General features: G+C 31.8%; 1 protein-coding gene across 6 annotated transcripts in view; it reads left to right on the top strand.

Annotated features, from left to right (window-relative positions):
- LRFN5 (leucine rich repeat and fibronectin type III domain containing 5) overlaps positions 1–15,451 on the top strand; it is a 283,790-nt gene extending 268,339 nt beyond the window's left edge. For 2 of the 6 annotated variants that reach the window (XM_032242482.1, XM_032242483.1), the window contains 4 exons: positions 1,132–1,844; positions 8,645–8,688; positions 13,135–13,205; positions 13,893–15,451. In XM_032242482.1, the coding sequence (XP_032098373.1) occupies positions 1,132–1,844; positions 8,645–8,688; positions 13,135–13,161 (784 nt within the window). In that variant the 3' untranslated portion in view covers positions 13,162–13,205; positions 13,893–15,451. Of the gene's footprint in view, positions 1–1,131; positions 1,845–8,644; positions 8,689–13,134; positions 13,206–13,892 lie in introns of those variants that run through there. The other 4 variants (XR_004258030.1, XM_032242484.1, XM_032242485.1 and 1 more) reach the window with 3 other exon arrangements.
- The last annotated feature ends 691 nt before the right edge of the window (positions 15,452–16,142 follow it).

The raw sequence follows: 16,142 nt of genomic DNA, 5'->3' as shown, positions 1-16,142 counted from the left end.
TGGAAAACAGACATCAACAAGAAACTTTTAGAATGTAGTTGATTCAGAGATGTCTATAAACTCTTTTTTAAAATTAATTAATTAGTTTATTTATTTATTTCGAGACACAGTCTCGGTCTGTCACCCAGGTTGGAATGCAATGGCACCATCTCGGCTCACTGCAACCTCTTTTTCCTGGGTTCAAACAATTCTCCTGTCTCAGCCTCCTGAGTAGCTGATACTACAGATATCTGCCACCACTCCCGGCTAATTTTTATATTTTTGGTAAAGACAGGGTTTCACTAAATTGGTCAGACTGGCCTCAAACTCCTGACCTCTGGTGATCCACTAGCCTCGGCCTCCCAAAGTGCTGGGATTACAGGTGTGAGCCACTGCGCCTCGCCTAGACTCTTATACTTTATTAAATGTTCTCTGGTGGAAATTTGCAGTAGCATACTGTGGGATGAGGGATTCATGCTCTGGCCAACAGCCTTGCTTGTTCATGTTTCTAGGATAATATTACTTACATATTTTCATTATGCCCATTTATAGATTAAAACATAATGGGGTCCAAGTGATGATGGCACTAAAAAAGAGTTAGATTTGTAAAGAAAATACTTTCATCTTAGTATAATCTTTCTTTGTTATTAAATATATATGTACTGGGGACCCTTTCATTTTACTGGTTTGGAAAATAAATGCTATGAAATGCATTTCTATTCTGATTTCTAATGCGATTGTCAACATTTACCCTTCCTTCAAATTGGCTTTTAGTCATAGAGGTGTTCTAAGTGTTAAATGGATTTATTTAGTAGTCAGATAATGTCATAGTCACACCTTTCAAAAGTAATTTGTCATAAATGATTTTTTAGCAGTGTTTTCTATTAGGAGTCCTCCTTTGCCAAGCAACATAATTAATAAGCTTGTGAAGGCCTGGTCCAGGCAACATGAATGTAGTGCAGACCCTGACAGTGACTTTTAGCCATTTTAACTGGGTAAATATGAGATTAGATACTTTTCCAATATTTCATATGTTATAAATATGCTTATCTTAATGAATACTAAAATGACACCAAACTAAGGTCATAATGACTTTGTGTGTATATGTTTTGTTTTGTTTTTAATATTAACACAAATTCCATTGTCCCTCAGAATGATACCTCCTACGAGCAAAACTTTTCTGGTCAATAATCTGGCTGCCGGAACTATGTATGACTTATGTGTCTTGGCCATATATGATGATGGCATCACTTCCCTCACTGCCACAAGAGTCGTGGGTTGCATCCAGTTTACTACGGAACAGGATTATGTGCGTTGCCATTTCATGCAGTCCCAATTTTTGGGAGGCACCATGATTATTATTATTGGTGGAATAATTGTAGCATCTGTGCTGGTATTCATCATCATTCTGATGATCCGGTATAAGGTTTGCAACAATAATGGGCAACACAAGGTCACCAAGGTTAGCAATGTTTATTCTCAAACTAACGGGGCTCAGATACAAGGCTGCAGTGTAACGTTGCCCCAGTCTGTGTCCAAACAAGCTGTCGGACACGAAGAGAATGCCCAGTGTTGTAAAGCTGCCACTGACAATGTGATTCAATCTTCAGAAACTTGTTCGAGTCAGGACTCCTCTACCACTACCTCTGCTTTGCCTCCTTCCTGGACTTCAAGCACTTCTGTGTCCCAAAAGCAGAAAAGAAAGACTGGCCCAAAGCCAAGTACCGAACCACAGAATGAAGTTGGCACAAATGTTGAGTCCCAAAACACTAACAGGAACAACTCAACTGCCTTGCAGTTAGCTAGCCGACCTCCCGATTCTGTCAGAGAGGGGCCCACATCTAAAAGAGCACATACAAAGCCAAGTAAGTTTCTCACTTTGCCTGCTGAGAGATCCAGAGCAAGGCACGAGTACTCCCTCAATGGAGAATTAAAGGAATACTATTGCTATATTAACTCACCGAACACATGTGGACTGTTTTCTAAAAGAAGCATGTCTATGAATGGGATGTTTATTCAGTCTGACTGTTCTGATGGTCATAGTGGAAAAGCAACTCTCAAATTCTGAGGGGCTACTGGAAAGCTCTGTGTCATTTATTATTTCTTTTTCATGAAAAATCATTTTGAGAACTCACATAGAAAATTGGAATTTGCAATTCCAATGCTGTCTATAAATAAACCTTCTCAGGTACAGTATATATATATACATATATAACTGTATATATGTATGTATGTATATGTATACTGGAAGGAAACATAAATAAAGTGGATGAGGGAAAAAGCATGACATAGCAGCAGTGCCTTTCCCTATTCTAGGACTAGCAACAGCAGATTAAAAAATAAAAATTGTTATAGAAAAAGCAAGCATTGCATAAAATGATATGTTCTCCAAATTTACTATGGGCCACCTATGGATAATTGATATTTTTTAATAAGTAGGCTGTATATTTTCTTTCAATGATAATAGTGTTGCCTTCATTTTTAGGGAAATGTTGTAGAACAACTTTATGTTGCTAAATTATTTAAAATAAAATATTCAATTAGTATACCGAGATAATGTTAAAATAAATTCCCTTCTAAACAGCATCCTTGGTTCAGGTGCCTTAATGGTTCTAAGATTTTTCTCCTCCATGACACAGCTTTTTCAGTGGAAAGGAGAAAAAAGTACAATTTATTTTGGATTCATCAACACTCTAATAATACGAAGGTGTTTTCATTCATTTAATACACATTTTCTGAATGAGTGAGTTTTATATTGTTCTTAATGCAAGTAAGAGGGAGACAAACATAGAAGACTGCCTTTATCAAAGGAGTGTTTATTTTTATCAGCAAGTAACATTTAAAAGCTTCTAATGGTGTTTTCATTATATTTATAAGTCATTGTTCATTAAGCAGATAGTGGTGTTTTCCCTTCTGCACTATAGTTTTGTATTTGAATGTTTTTCTTTTAAAGTAAATGCATTTGCTATTTTAACCAAAAACTGTGATAAATTCAACTAGAAATCATGCCAATTAGTGGGAATACATCATTTTTTAAAACAAGATTTTAAATATAGTAGAAACTAATATTGCTCCTGGATAAGGTGGAATTCTTGGAAATTTACTGAAATCAAGGTCTATAGATAAATGTTTCTATTCATTCCTTGAAAAACTTAATTACATGCTAACTTAATGGTGTTTTATTAAAGATCTGTAAACAGGGTTAACATCAAAAAGGTTTCATTTTATTTTGTTTTGAGAATAAGTCTCATGTGAGAACTTAGACCAATTCCTTTCCACAAAATAAATGTCATTTTAGCTATAATATCATAAGATAAGTACTTTACTATCTTATATTAAGTACTCCTTGGGAGTAAGTTAAGCACACAGTAAAAGTTTATTAACTTTTTCAGATCACTTGAAATACCACTTAAGACACAAGTGAGGAATGTTGGATTGTTAATTTCCTTCTGTTAGAAGCATTTACAACAATTTCAGTTACTTTTAACTTGACAGAGCCACATCTCCTCATACGCAATGTATCATGATGGTATTCAATAGCATGTAACATTAAAGCAGTTAGAGATTACTTTCAGTGCCAGTGTTGAAAATAATTATCCAGTGGGCTTTTATTTATTTAGGTGTTTGCTAAATCCCTTCTCTGTCCTGCTTCTGTTTCTAAAATGTTTGCCTTTCACATTTGCAAGGTGTGATCACCTTTCACTGCTCAGTTATGTATTTCTTTTAAGGAATAGATGAGATCACATGTGGTAATAGTTTGTGAAATCAAAAGCAGCACTCAGAGTGAAATATGTTTTCAGCACCATTAATGTAGTAATGCTCTAATTCCAACTAAATATTTTTAATTAACATCAATTGCAAAAATTCATATTTTTAATGAACATCAATTACACAATTCAACACAAAAGTGTTGATTGGTAGAAGCTAACTAAATTTACCCTTCTTAGATTTATCAGCCTAGTATTAAAAAATATTGAACATACAAATGCTTTTAAGACTTAAAGAAATGAATCTCCAAAGAATTTCTGAAATTATGAAGGTTGTGATCAAAGATAAGGATGCTCTGAAATCAGGCAACATTAGCAAGGTTAACATATGTACTCTAAGTTACTGATGAGCTTACTTTGTATTTTCCAGTATTTTTAAAAGAAAATTTCCTACTTATGTTTCTAATGAAACTTTGATTAAATATCTTATATTTCTCATAGACATTTAAAACTACATGATATTTAACCATATGAGATTTATTTTGTTTGACTAACACCATTGAAAATAATTTAATGTTATTTAATATATTTTTAGTATGACCATTTTTACAATATTTAAACCAAATGCTTGAATACTTGTTCTTAAAAAATGATGGAAGGCTGGGCGCGGTGGCTCAAGCCTGTAATCCCAGCACTTTGGGAGGCCGAGGCGGGTGGATCACGAGGTCAAGAGATCGAGACCATCCTGGTCAACATGGTGAAACCCCGTCTCTACTAAAAACACAAAAAATTAGCTGGGCATGGTGGCGCGTGCCTGTAATCCCAGCTACTCAGGAGGCTGAGGCAGGAGAATTGCCTGAACCCAGGAGGCGGAGGGTGCGGTGAGCCAAGATCGTGCCATTGCACTCCAGCCTGGGTAACAAAAGCGAAACTCCGTCCCAAAAAAAAAAAAAAAAATGATGGAAAGGAGAATATGTGGCCTGAGATTTTTGCCCTTCAAAAAGTCTATATTTTGAGAGAATAACAAAAGACTGGATTATCAAGAGGGTCACTTTTTTTTATTTGTTTATAAACATATAAAGACATTTTTGCTTAAAGTAATTGCACTGTGAAGTGATTGAAAAGTAAGTCTATGGAAAATTTGGGAATAATATTACCTATCTTGATATCTGAAACACAGTTGTTGCTTAGATGAATAAATGAGTAAATAAATAGATAAATAAATATGGATAGGGAGAAAGGTGTGGAAATAAGAATTTTCATTAATTAGATTTGTGATCTAAATATTATATTACCATAAGCAACAAATTCTCTGTCCTTTTCTTATTTTCCTTCCTGTCATTTATTATTGTATTCCTCGTTTAGCCAGTCATCTGTATGAAGCATGTGGTTTGCTGTTTGTTGTGTCTGGCCATGTTATGTTTTTTCATTTTTGTATTTTACATTCTAGTTTCAGCTTGTTCAATGTGAGAAACAAACACAATAATGTGTTTGCCATTATGCATATTTTAAATGACTTTTACTTCAAATATTTTTAATTGCATTCCTGCATTATTTTTGTTCCTTTTGAATAATTATCCCTCAATTGAAAATACAAAATTATTATTACAGAAGTGTCATAAAGGGATAATGAAGCATCTAAAGCAGCCTAAAACTTTTAAGAAGCAGTATATTTTAGTTTGAAGGATATTATTTATTTTAGCCTAAAAATATATAAATACATAAGTAAATAAAGTACAATTTAAAGAAGAAACAGTGACGGGGTGCAGTGGCTCACGGCTGTAATCCCAGCATTTTCAGAGCCCAAGCGGAGCGGATCACTTGAGGTCAGGATTTCAAGACCAGTCTGGCCAACATGGTGAAACCCTGTCACTAGCAAAAACACAAAAAAATTAGCTAGGCACATGGTGGTGGGGGAGTCTGTAATCCCAGCTACTTGGGAGGCTGAGGTAGGAGAATTGCTTGAGCCCAGGAGGCAAAGGTTGTAGTGAGTCAAGATCCCCCCCAATGCATTTCAGTCTGGGCGACAGAGCGAGACCCCATCTCCAAAGAGAGGAAGAAGAAAAGTAAATAAATGAATAAATAAATTAGACACAGTAACACCTGAACTGTGGCCAACTTATTTCCTTTTTTTTTTTTTTCTAGCCATAGGTTTCAGTAAGTTGTTTCATGCTTTAAAACAGTGATTTTTACCTGCTTTGTAGATATATTTTACTTAAAATTTTGGAATGTAAGTTTTGAACCATTCTAAGAAATCTCTAAATGTAGCAAGTGTAATCTTTGAAAGATGCATACTTTCTCCACAAATTTGTAAAGAATTCAAAAACATAAATGTGTTCCATTTGTCTCCAGAAATATTTTTTTTTTGTTTTACAAAGTACTTTTTCTTCTATTAAAAGTGCTTGCATTCATATGAATTTTACTATTTTATTTGCTTATAGTTTTGAAAAGAAACTATATCACTCATAAAGCTAAAATTTTTAGAAGTTTAGTTCCTAAATTTAAGTTTTTCTCTTTTGTTATAGTAATAAATTTAAGGATTTTTTTAATTCCAGGAGTTTTAAAAAATACTTAAATATAAAGGATCATCTTGTAGGTACAATTGTGAACCTATGAGACATTTCTTAAGAAGATAGCAAACAGAAGCCATTGTCTTCTCAGCATAGTTGATTTCCAATTGCATTTTATAATGCTAAGAAAACACTGTTCATTTTTGTTAGATAGAATGAAGACTATTTACTGTCTTTCCCTTGCTCAGCCTTCCCGTGTTTCAAGAACAGTCCAGTGGTTTTATTTTAACAATGTATGCTTCTGTGTGAATGTGAAGTGTTTTGAGGAAAGGGCTTCTGCATGGCGGTGGATTGTGTATGGAAAGGACATTTTTCTTATCCTCTTATGTTGCCAATAATAACACTTTACCTTAGAATGTTAGTGACATTTGATGAAATTTATAGATAAGAAATGTATCATTTTAAAAATGGCATTAAGAAAAGAATAAATGATCAAAATCAATATTTGAATTTTTACTTTCAAAGGACAGGTTACTCAGTCTTTTTCTTCCCATGCTAGATAAATACACAATGGGATTATGAATGAAATTAGTTTGCTCATATCTTTCTTATTTATTCATTTATTATTATGTTTTCCCACAGAAACAATCAATTCTTGTAGCAGTATACAGAAGCCCACTTAAAATATAAAAAGAGTGGTAAACATATTGTGATTGAGCCATCCTAAAAATGTGGTGCTATCTGAAGTGGGATATAGAAAGTAACAATTTATAACAAGGCATATATTTAAGTAGTAAATTACCTCATTAAGGTAATGGTAATGCATTGGGAAATTCATCAAATTACACATGGAGTCAATATAACAATGTAATCACTGATTACTTTGGTAAATGTAATGGTATACTTAAAACGATTGTCTTCTGATTATGTTCAGCTCTTTCAAAGTCAAAATTTGGGGTTTAAAGTTAACATTGAATAAATATATACATCACATATATTTGTATAAATATATATGTGCTCCACAAATATCTGGCTGTATATATACTACATAGACATATAAATATCTCTACTCATAATATTAATCAGCTAAAATCATAATTTTATGTCCTGCAATATAAATTAAATTGCAATTACATGAAAAAACATAGATTTGAATGGGCTGGCTATCAGAGAACTTCTCCCAGAAAAACTGTAAAAATTATACCTGTTACTTATTAGATAACAATAGAATATAAAGTACAAATTTAATTTTATGCATTTTTAATGATAACCACCTCTATAACCTAATTTCATCCATTTCAAACTTGGTGACTGTTATGTTCATGAAGTCTAAAAACAAAATATTTTCAAATTCATTCAGGAAAAAGCCATGCTGGCCCCTTCATTTAAAGTATTTGTGTTTGAAAGTGATGTACATTTAATTTTACCTGACACATAGGCTATGTACATATTATGTTCTACTATAGAATATGTCTAATAAATAATTATTTGAGTAAACTCAGGAGCTTATGAAATATACTATGTTGGCTGTTGGCTCTACCATAATACAATTGTGTAATCATTTTTTCATCTACAATGTGAACATGTCCTATTATTGCTTTTATGTAAAATCTAATCTCCAATGGCCATTGTATATTTACTTGAATATCTATGCTGAAGGTTTTGTAAAAAGCAATTTGTCTCAGTCTCGTGACACTCACCTGTGAAACCTAAGGACTTAATGTTTGCTCCTAGTTTTCTCTCATGTGTCAATTCTCAATGATTAGAAGATTTGCTTGAGAAGAAGACATTTTGGAAAGAAATAGAATGTGTGCTGCACAGGTTTATGTAATGGTATTAAACATTTATAGGCAATTGAAACCTACATATAAATATTTAAAGGAAGAACGTTTGTATTTAGAATGTTAGTGTCTTACAGAAGGATGAATAGGTACTTGTTAAAACATGAGCTATTATTTGGGGAGTGGGTGCTGAATGATGGTTAATATTATAAATGATTATTTTATACTATATATGGTGAACATAGTTAAACTATATTTTCTGCTTTGAATTCTTTTTCCTTGATGATTTTTGGATATTAATCATATGAATCTATATAGCTGAAATGCCAACTGTGAATAGCGAAAATGAACAAAAATTTGATTATCTTATTGAACAATGTCAGGAAAAGCAAATCCATATTGAAAATCACTCATTTTAGTTATTAAAGTAACATTTTTGAAAATTCAATTTTTAAGCGTTAGGAATAAGAAAGTAGTGATAGAGAACTGAAATATTATAAAAGTCGATTGCAATTAACCCATAAACTGGTAAATTTTTTAAAAAAAACTTTAGATGAATCTTTGTTAATTCTTGGTATAAAGTCTTACCAAGATTTCAGTAAGAAGTTTTTTGAATCTATTTCTTTAAAATATGAATTGTTTATGACACTGAACATTTTATTCCCAGATGCTTTGCTGACTAATGTTGACCAGATTGTCCAGGAAACACAGGTGAGATTCTTATTACCTGTAACATACTTCAACACTTAAGTGGGTATACACTTTTCATAAGTTAATTTTAAGTAATTGGTTTGTTAATTTGTGTAGCTTGTTGAAATTTTCTTTTAGAATTTACTTACAGTGTTCAACAGTGCAGACTGAAGTTTAGTTTGGTTAAGTGAATTTACAGTTTCTAAATTCAGAGATATTTTGGGTTGACTAAACATCTCTGATTTGTCCTCTAAGAAATAAAGTAAATACTAATAATGCATACAACTTTGGAGTTACTCTTGTAGTCATACGTGATGTAATATGCAGTTCTACAAATATTTCCAAATGTGAGGACAGTACCTTGATAAGAATGTGTTTACTCCTATCCATGACCTCCATACCCTAATAAGAGCTGAGATGACACATGCCTCATTAAAAACAGATGAACAGAAATGTTTCAATGTTATCTAAAATGAAAGAAGCCTCTTTAAAATGGAGCAAAAGACTACATATGAAATATTCATGGTATTCCTTTGTCAGCAACCAATTATTCTTCGAGTGTTTTTTTTTTTTTTTTTGATGTTTGAAATGAGTATTTGATTCTTGAATTTTAATTGGACTGGAGAGTGTGTTTCCAGAGCAGAGCAGCACTTTAGCAATCTGTTCAAACAGCTGGAAGCATCAGCCATTTGCTTGAGGTTTGGCATACACACACACAAAATCTGCTTTTAACAGATCTAAAAAAGGTCATTGATTTATTTGCTGGTAGTAAAAATAGGGTCTTGGTTTTTAACATTTTATATTTAAAAGAAAAATAACTTTTTCAATTTTCAGGGTCTTCCCTAATGAATTCCATCCACAAATCAAAATGTTTTCATGCATCATTTCTTTACTGAATTTAGAATTCCATTCTTATGTTGCAAAAAAAGAGCAGATGGCTCATTGGAAACAATCAATAGCACAATGTCTGGCACATGTTTTGTGTTCTGTTGCGTGCAGTGAATTGACCTGCATGAAGGTGTCTTGTTTCTCCATCACCCCTTTTGTTCAGTCTCAATTTTAACCTCTCTTCTCATTTTTCTTTCCCCCAGCTCTACCCATCACTTTCTGTTCCTTTCTCTCACTATCTTTCATTTTTAAAGTTCATTTATCATTTAACTTTAATAAATCATATGCAACCAACCTGAAATTTAAGATACCCTGAGATAAGGATTAGAAGAAGGTGATTAATCTATAAGAAACACAAGCCAAAATGGTACTAAATGTTGTATCAAAATTTGGAAGCAGGTGCGTAAATGTCTAAGTAATTTTTCAATTATCAATTTAAAGAATTTCCTAAAAATTCACATTTGAAAGGGCATATTATATATAATTATGCTTATTTTTTTATTTTTCTGTATTATTAGAAATGGAATTTGGAGATAACTAATTTCTTTGGAAGTCTTTGTACCACTAGATATAGCACAAAATTTGCCAATGTGACACATACATACATAAGGCTTTTAATAATGACTATCTTAAAGTGATTAGTATTACAAAAAGTTAAGAAAATATCGTTAAAAATAATGGCTGTCATAATATTATAGAAAACTTCCCTTCCTACTTAGGCTAACTTGTTCCTCCTTCTATGAATATTAGCAAGTAAAACAAATCCAAAGACAAATAATAGTTTTCAGGATACATCCTTCACTTATTTACCAGCTCCTTGCTAACTTTCTATTATTAGATTTAAGTTACTCTATGACCCCAAGGTAACTATTGTTGATCCTTGGTAAATGATTTGTGCTACAGCAGGCCTGTGTCTACCATTTGAGCAGATCAAACAGTAATGCCTCTACTGATGACAGTGTGTGACCTGTGTGTTTTTAGCTATCTCATTGCCTTTCACATTGTCACTGTGAATGAAATGAGGAGGAGAGCAGGCAGAGACCTTTTGTGATTGCAAATTTTTAGTTCTGGGTTTTCTGTACCCAATCATACTGAGGTATCTGTTCAGATGAATTTTTTTCTAAGCATAGAGAATTAAAACACTTATTTCATTTCCACTATTCATAACATGCCCCCTGCCAATTTTCTTTTTTAGAAGCCTTTTGGAATGTGTGTAGAAGTAGAGTGACCTTGAAATGTAATATAATTCTTTTATAATATAATCATAAAATTTTAATGACACTAAAATGAATTGAGAGCAAAGGGGAAAGGAATTATTGATAAAATTAATGCTGATGACTCTACGTGGAAATTGGCATTAACATATAAATTTTCGTTGTGCTTGGCCAATATTTTTATCTTTACAATGAACACAGTAAAACATTAGTTATGCTGTTTGGTAGTGAAGTTAGAAATAGTTGGGAAGTTTGCATTTATACTGAAAATGCCTTAAATAAAATTTCTTAAGAAGTATTTGCTGTATTGTGACGAATAAAACATGTATGCTTGTGTGTGTGTGTGTGTGTGTGTGTGTGTGTGTGTGTGTGTGTGTGTGTGTGTGAAGCTTTGCATAAGAGCTCTAGCTTATTCTCTGATTGCTTGCACAGGCCTTTAAGATAATTACTTCCTGCTTTTAATAAATTTGACTTGTGATTATTCCATACTTACTATCAAGCAACAATGTAAACTTTGCCATAAAATCTGTTACAGATGAGTACAGTTTTTTAGATAATTAATATATAAATTGATAAAAAGCTAATGTTGATTATAAATACATAACAACATTGTTAAAAATATGGAAAAAGACAGGGTTAGAAAAATACATAAAATAAGAGCCAAAGAGAAAGCAAATTTTATGTATGATGTAAATATGCTTTCAATAAGTTTCCAGGTGAGAGTCATCAATGAAAAATATTTGCTTCTGCAGGAGGAGGTTTCTATGATTCTTTGGAAGTAATTTTTAAAAATAAGAGTTAGAGAATAAACACATATTTAGGAAACATTTGGCAATTTTTATAGTAAAGCATGCCTTTAACACATATATTTGAACATTAAATCAAATTTTTTAAAAAAGGGGGAGAAACTTTGAGTCAGCAATGATGTTTAGAAATCATCTCCTTGTTTAGTAATCCTATCTATAAAACATCAAAACCTCTCACAGTTCTTAATTGCATTCAGAATAAGGGTAGTAATAAATGTTTTCCCACATTGATTCATTTTTTTCTTCTCTTAATGTTCTGATAGCTTACATTTCCTATTCATTTTTTAGTATTGTTAATAAGACTATCCACAGTTTTTTGCATCATATCACTCACTGTTAAATTAGGACAATAGCAAAAACATCCTAAACCTACTAAAACTTGATTATTTTTAGATTTTATAACATTTTCACCACATTTAGTCTGAATTATTTTTATTGTTTAATACTCTTGTAATTTTTTTGTTTTATGTTTAGATATTTATAGAATTGCTATAGGAGCTGCCTATTGATGAGTAAATTAAAAAGTGTTATTTTGGATATTCTATCAATACCAGTTTTTATTTGGCTCCAAATTGTTTAATAATTGTGATATTGTTACATCTTCAAGGCACACAAACTTCATAGTTCACAAAATTTTTGCTGTTTCCTAATATTCAAAATTAGTAGCATTTATATTTCACAGTTTGTTAATAATATTATTTAATGTGAAATTTAAGTAAATCTTTAAGATATATGAGGTTATAAAATTATTAACTTGATACTAAATTAAAGTTTGCTATCCTGGAAATATTTATTACTTAGAAACTTTATTTTGTCCACTGTCACTTTCCTTCTAGGTATATTGCAACTTTTACTATGTTATTCCTTTTTCTAACTTGACATTTGGTATAGTACCATAACATCATTTTATATCAAAGGGAGTACATCAATATAAAAAGGAAAAACTGTTGATATCCAATTTTACCAGTATGAGCTGTGCTATTATCCAAATAACGAATAATTTAGTAATATATACCATTACATTTTACAGTGACTTTGCAATGTTTTTCTTAGTATATTCCAGGTGATGTATGATAATGATATCTATATTTCAGTAGCTTTTATCAAGGTAATTCTTTTTTATTACAAGTAAGATATACACTGGTCCCTTAACAATCTTCACATATATGGTGCCTTTCTTGTTGGCTTTCCAAAATTATTTTTGCTAAAATCAATTTCACTATTCAGGTTATCAATTATTTTGAAATATTTTCTTAAATAAATAAAATATCTTTACAGTATTTTACCTACCTTCACATAAAGTTACCAAAATAACCTTTAATATGCTTTAATAACTTTATCACATAAATTTATCTAAAGATATTCTACATCAGCATTTTAATATAGAATATTTAATAAACTCATCTCTATTTCATGATGCATTTGTGCCATGCATTTTATAATCCCCAAATAGAAAGTTGTAAACATGAAGTTGTCTTTGAATGGAAAAGAGAAAAAAAGTTGTGCTCGTGTATATGAAAGCATATGTTTCTCAAAAAATTATTTTCCATTTTCATAAGGAGCAGACTTCATTCGACATATTTTAAATCCATGAAGACTGAGAACACAGAGGAAAAGTATTTTCACAGTTGTATGTTTAATATTTTTGTAAAATAATTTTTATGTTACTGTCTTTCAAAATCATATTTAATTCAACTAGGGAGTGCCTTTAAGAGTTGTTGTGAGTTTTCCATTTATTTTGTTTTGTGGGTGAAAAACTTAGTTAAGATGAATAATTTACTACCATTAAATATATAATCAAATATTTGTAAAGTTTTAATATCATACACATTTTCTAGCAGAATAATTTTTTAAATTTATGTTTTAGAAGTGTTGAACAAATTTGACCTAATATATTTGCATTTTAAAAACCAGTATAAATGTTCGTTAAAATTTGAGTAGCATGCATTAATAACTGCAATTACTATTTATTATTTATTTATCTTACCTTGAAATTATATATGTGAAAAACAAAGTGAGAGAAAATGCCATTTTACAATGTGGCTTTGACTTTACATAATCATCTAGGCTTCACAAACTTAGATTGTAAAAAAACATACTTTTATATAGTCGCTGATTTGAAGTTACCAAGCAACATTTTATATGTTTATATGCATGTTTAGATAGTTTTCATGGGTATGGGTTGCATTTCACGGCAATAAACTCCTGCCTGGGTGCTTACAGTTCAGTAACTTTTAGATTGGTAGCACAATGATCTTATTAGCTATGTGTTTTCTTTTCTTTTTTTTTTTTCCTTTTCCTTTTTCTTTTATTTCAGAGGCTGGAGTTAATCTGAAGAGCACGACTTCTCCTCTCCCTACTGAAAAAAATTGCCACTGATATTTTTACTGGATAAAATTCAAAAATGTTTCAATTCACAAAGGCTAATTGTTGAACTGGTGTCGTAGAAGAAATTGTCTACAGGAGCCGAGGTGAAAGTCTCTGATACTGGCGGAACTGACTCCGTCAGACCATGGTTCATCCTCTTTCAAAACCAAATTTTTTTCTTCTGGCCTACAAGTATTTTTTATTTTTAAGAAAGAGAAAATGCCTACATTGACATCAAGTTCTGTATCAATCCATCTTACATTGCCATCCATGATTTAACAGACTGTAGAATCTTGAATAATCTATATCACTTTAACAAATAAATGTTTTACTATGACAGAATTTGCACATTGCCTGATTTGTGAAAGCACACATTCCTTAAAGTGTGAGTGGTGAAATAATTATTGAAAGAACTAATAATACTGTTTAAATGTAGGCAGTGCAAAAACCTTAAGAGATTACAAGCAGAGCAGTATAGCTATTTAAGCAAATTTGTACTAATTTTATGCCTCATTGTAGGACAGAAAATGATAAAGGCTCTCTTCTCCTAGTAAAACTTCCAAAATAATCAAGATAGGAATATTACAATTAATCCAAATTGATTTGTTGCTTTTCTAGAGAGCCAGTTCAAAAGAGGTTTTAATAATTACAAGCCGTATGTTTCATCATAAGTGCATACTTCTGTACTTTTGCACAAGTTCTGGGTAAGAACAAAGAATATGCATCTGACTTAATACCAGCACATGTAGAAGTGGGTTATTTTTGATGGCTAATATAGGGGAATGCAGTCATATTTAAGCAATATCCAAGCTAAGCATTTAAGAGCTGCTCCTGGTGTGAAGCAGGCCTGAGCTGTGGGAATTTGGCTAGTTACTCATGCACAGTGATCTTCCATGTTGTCGTAGAATAGATATTTGCATAAAATTTGAAAGCATGTACATGTATCACAATACATGGCAAAGCAATAAGTTACAAAAAATTTTCATGGTAGCCTTATTACTCCCAATTGAATTCAGATTCTCTATTATAGATTATATCTCTATTCCTTGGTAATTCTGATAGTTATCATTGAGACCATTATGTAGTTTTTTTAAGTTCAAAACAAAAAAGCTAGAAAACTGTTTGCCTTTTAAGAAATGCAGGTTAATCTGTTAATTATTCCACATTTGGAATATTACAAATATCCCCTCATCCAATGAGTATTTTCAGGATGTTAGCTATTAGAGAATACTTGGAAGCTGTGCTCAGGACAATGGACAAAGATTGTTTGCATGCACACACACATGTACACACACACTATCTGACACACACAATGCGAGACTGAAACAGAAGTTACAAGTTTGAATTGAATTTTTGTAGTTACATTTTGTAGTTGTGACATTGGGCAATTTACCTAATTCTCTGTTTCTTGACAACTCTAATACCCTGGAACAATTTTGCTCATGGGTGTGTGTGCATATGCATACATAAATGTGTATGATAATTAAAATGATACAGAATGAACATTAAGCATTGCCTCTGCAAATCCTTTTCTCTTGTATACAACTTTTCTCCTAATACACATGTGTAAAGAGAGAGTCAGGAACAGGAATGGCTTTCCTGGATCTCAGTTCAAAGTGAAGTTTTCAGTTCTCTTGTTTCCTCAAGGACATTTTCCTGTTTATTCTTACATTCCTCCCACTCCTTTGGGGCTGATTCTTTGCTTTCTTGATGGTGATAATAACACAGTGTTGTGCATAGCCTGTACTTTCATCTACTTCTTCATTCATTTAGGATATTTATGCTATTGTTTTCCAAGGAACAGACTGTTAGTGACTTAGAACAAAAGTTAATCACTTCGAGTCTTTACCCTGCTTCCCCTACTCCTAAATCCCAAACTTCCATTTATGCATACATTCAATCAAAAATTACTCAGACACACATAATGTACATATTTCCTTTCTTTAATGTTGTTTATGCGGAACATTAGGCACAGACTCTGATTCTCAAGGTATGCAAGAATCAATTGTTTTTATGGAATGATATTTACTTCTTATATTAAGGAGATTAAGAGAACATAGGTGTATACCCATAACTAAATGAGATTAATGATCACTCACAAATAAAGTTCTATAAAAACATAAAGTTCACAAAAAAGTGGCATAATTATATTTTTAAAATAAGAGCAAATTATTTTAGCTGCAAATATTGTAAGATACAG

The sequence above is a fragment of the Sapajus apella genome, unplaced genomic scaffold (assembly GCF_009761245.1).
Source record: "Sapajus apella isolate SASKATOON/1434 unplaced genomic scaffold, GSC_monkey_1.0 scaffold50, whole genome shotgun sequence".
Lineage (NCBI taxonomy): Eukaryota > Metazoa > Chordata > Mammalia > Primates > Cebidae > Sapajus > Sapajus apella.
Note: the sequence above shows the minus strand (reverse complement) of the source record. Positions and strands in the feature narration are given on the sequence as shown.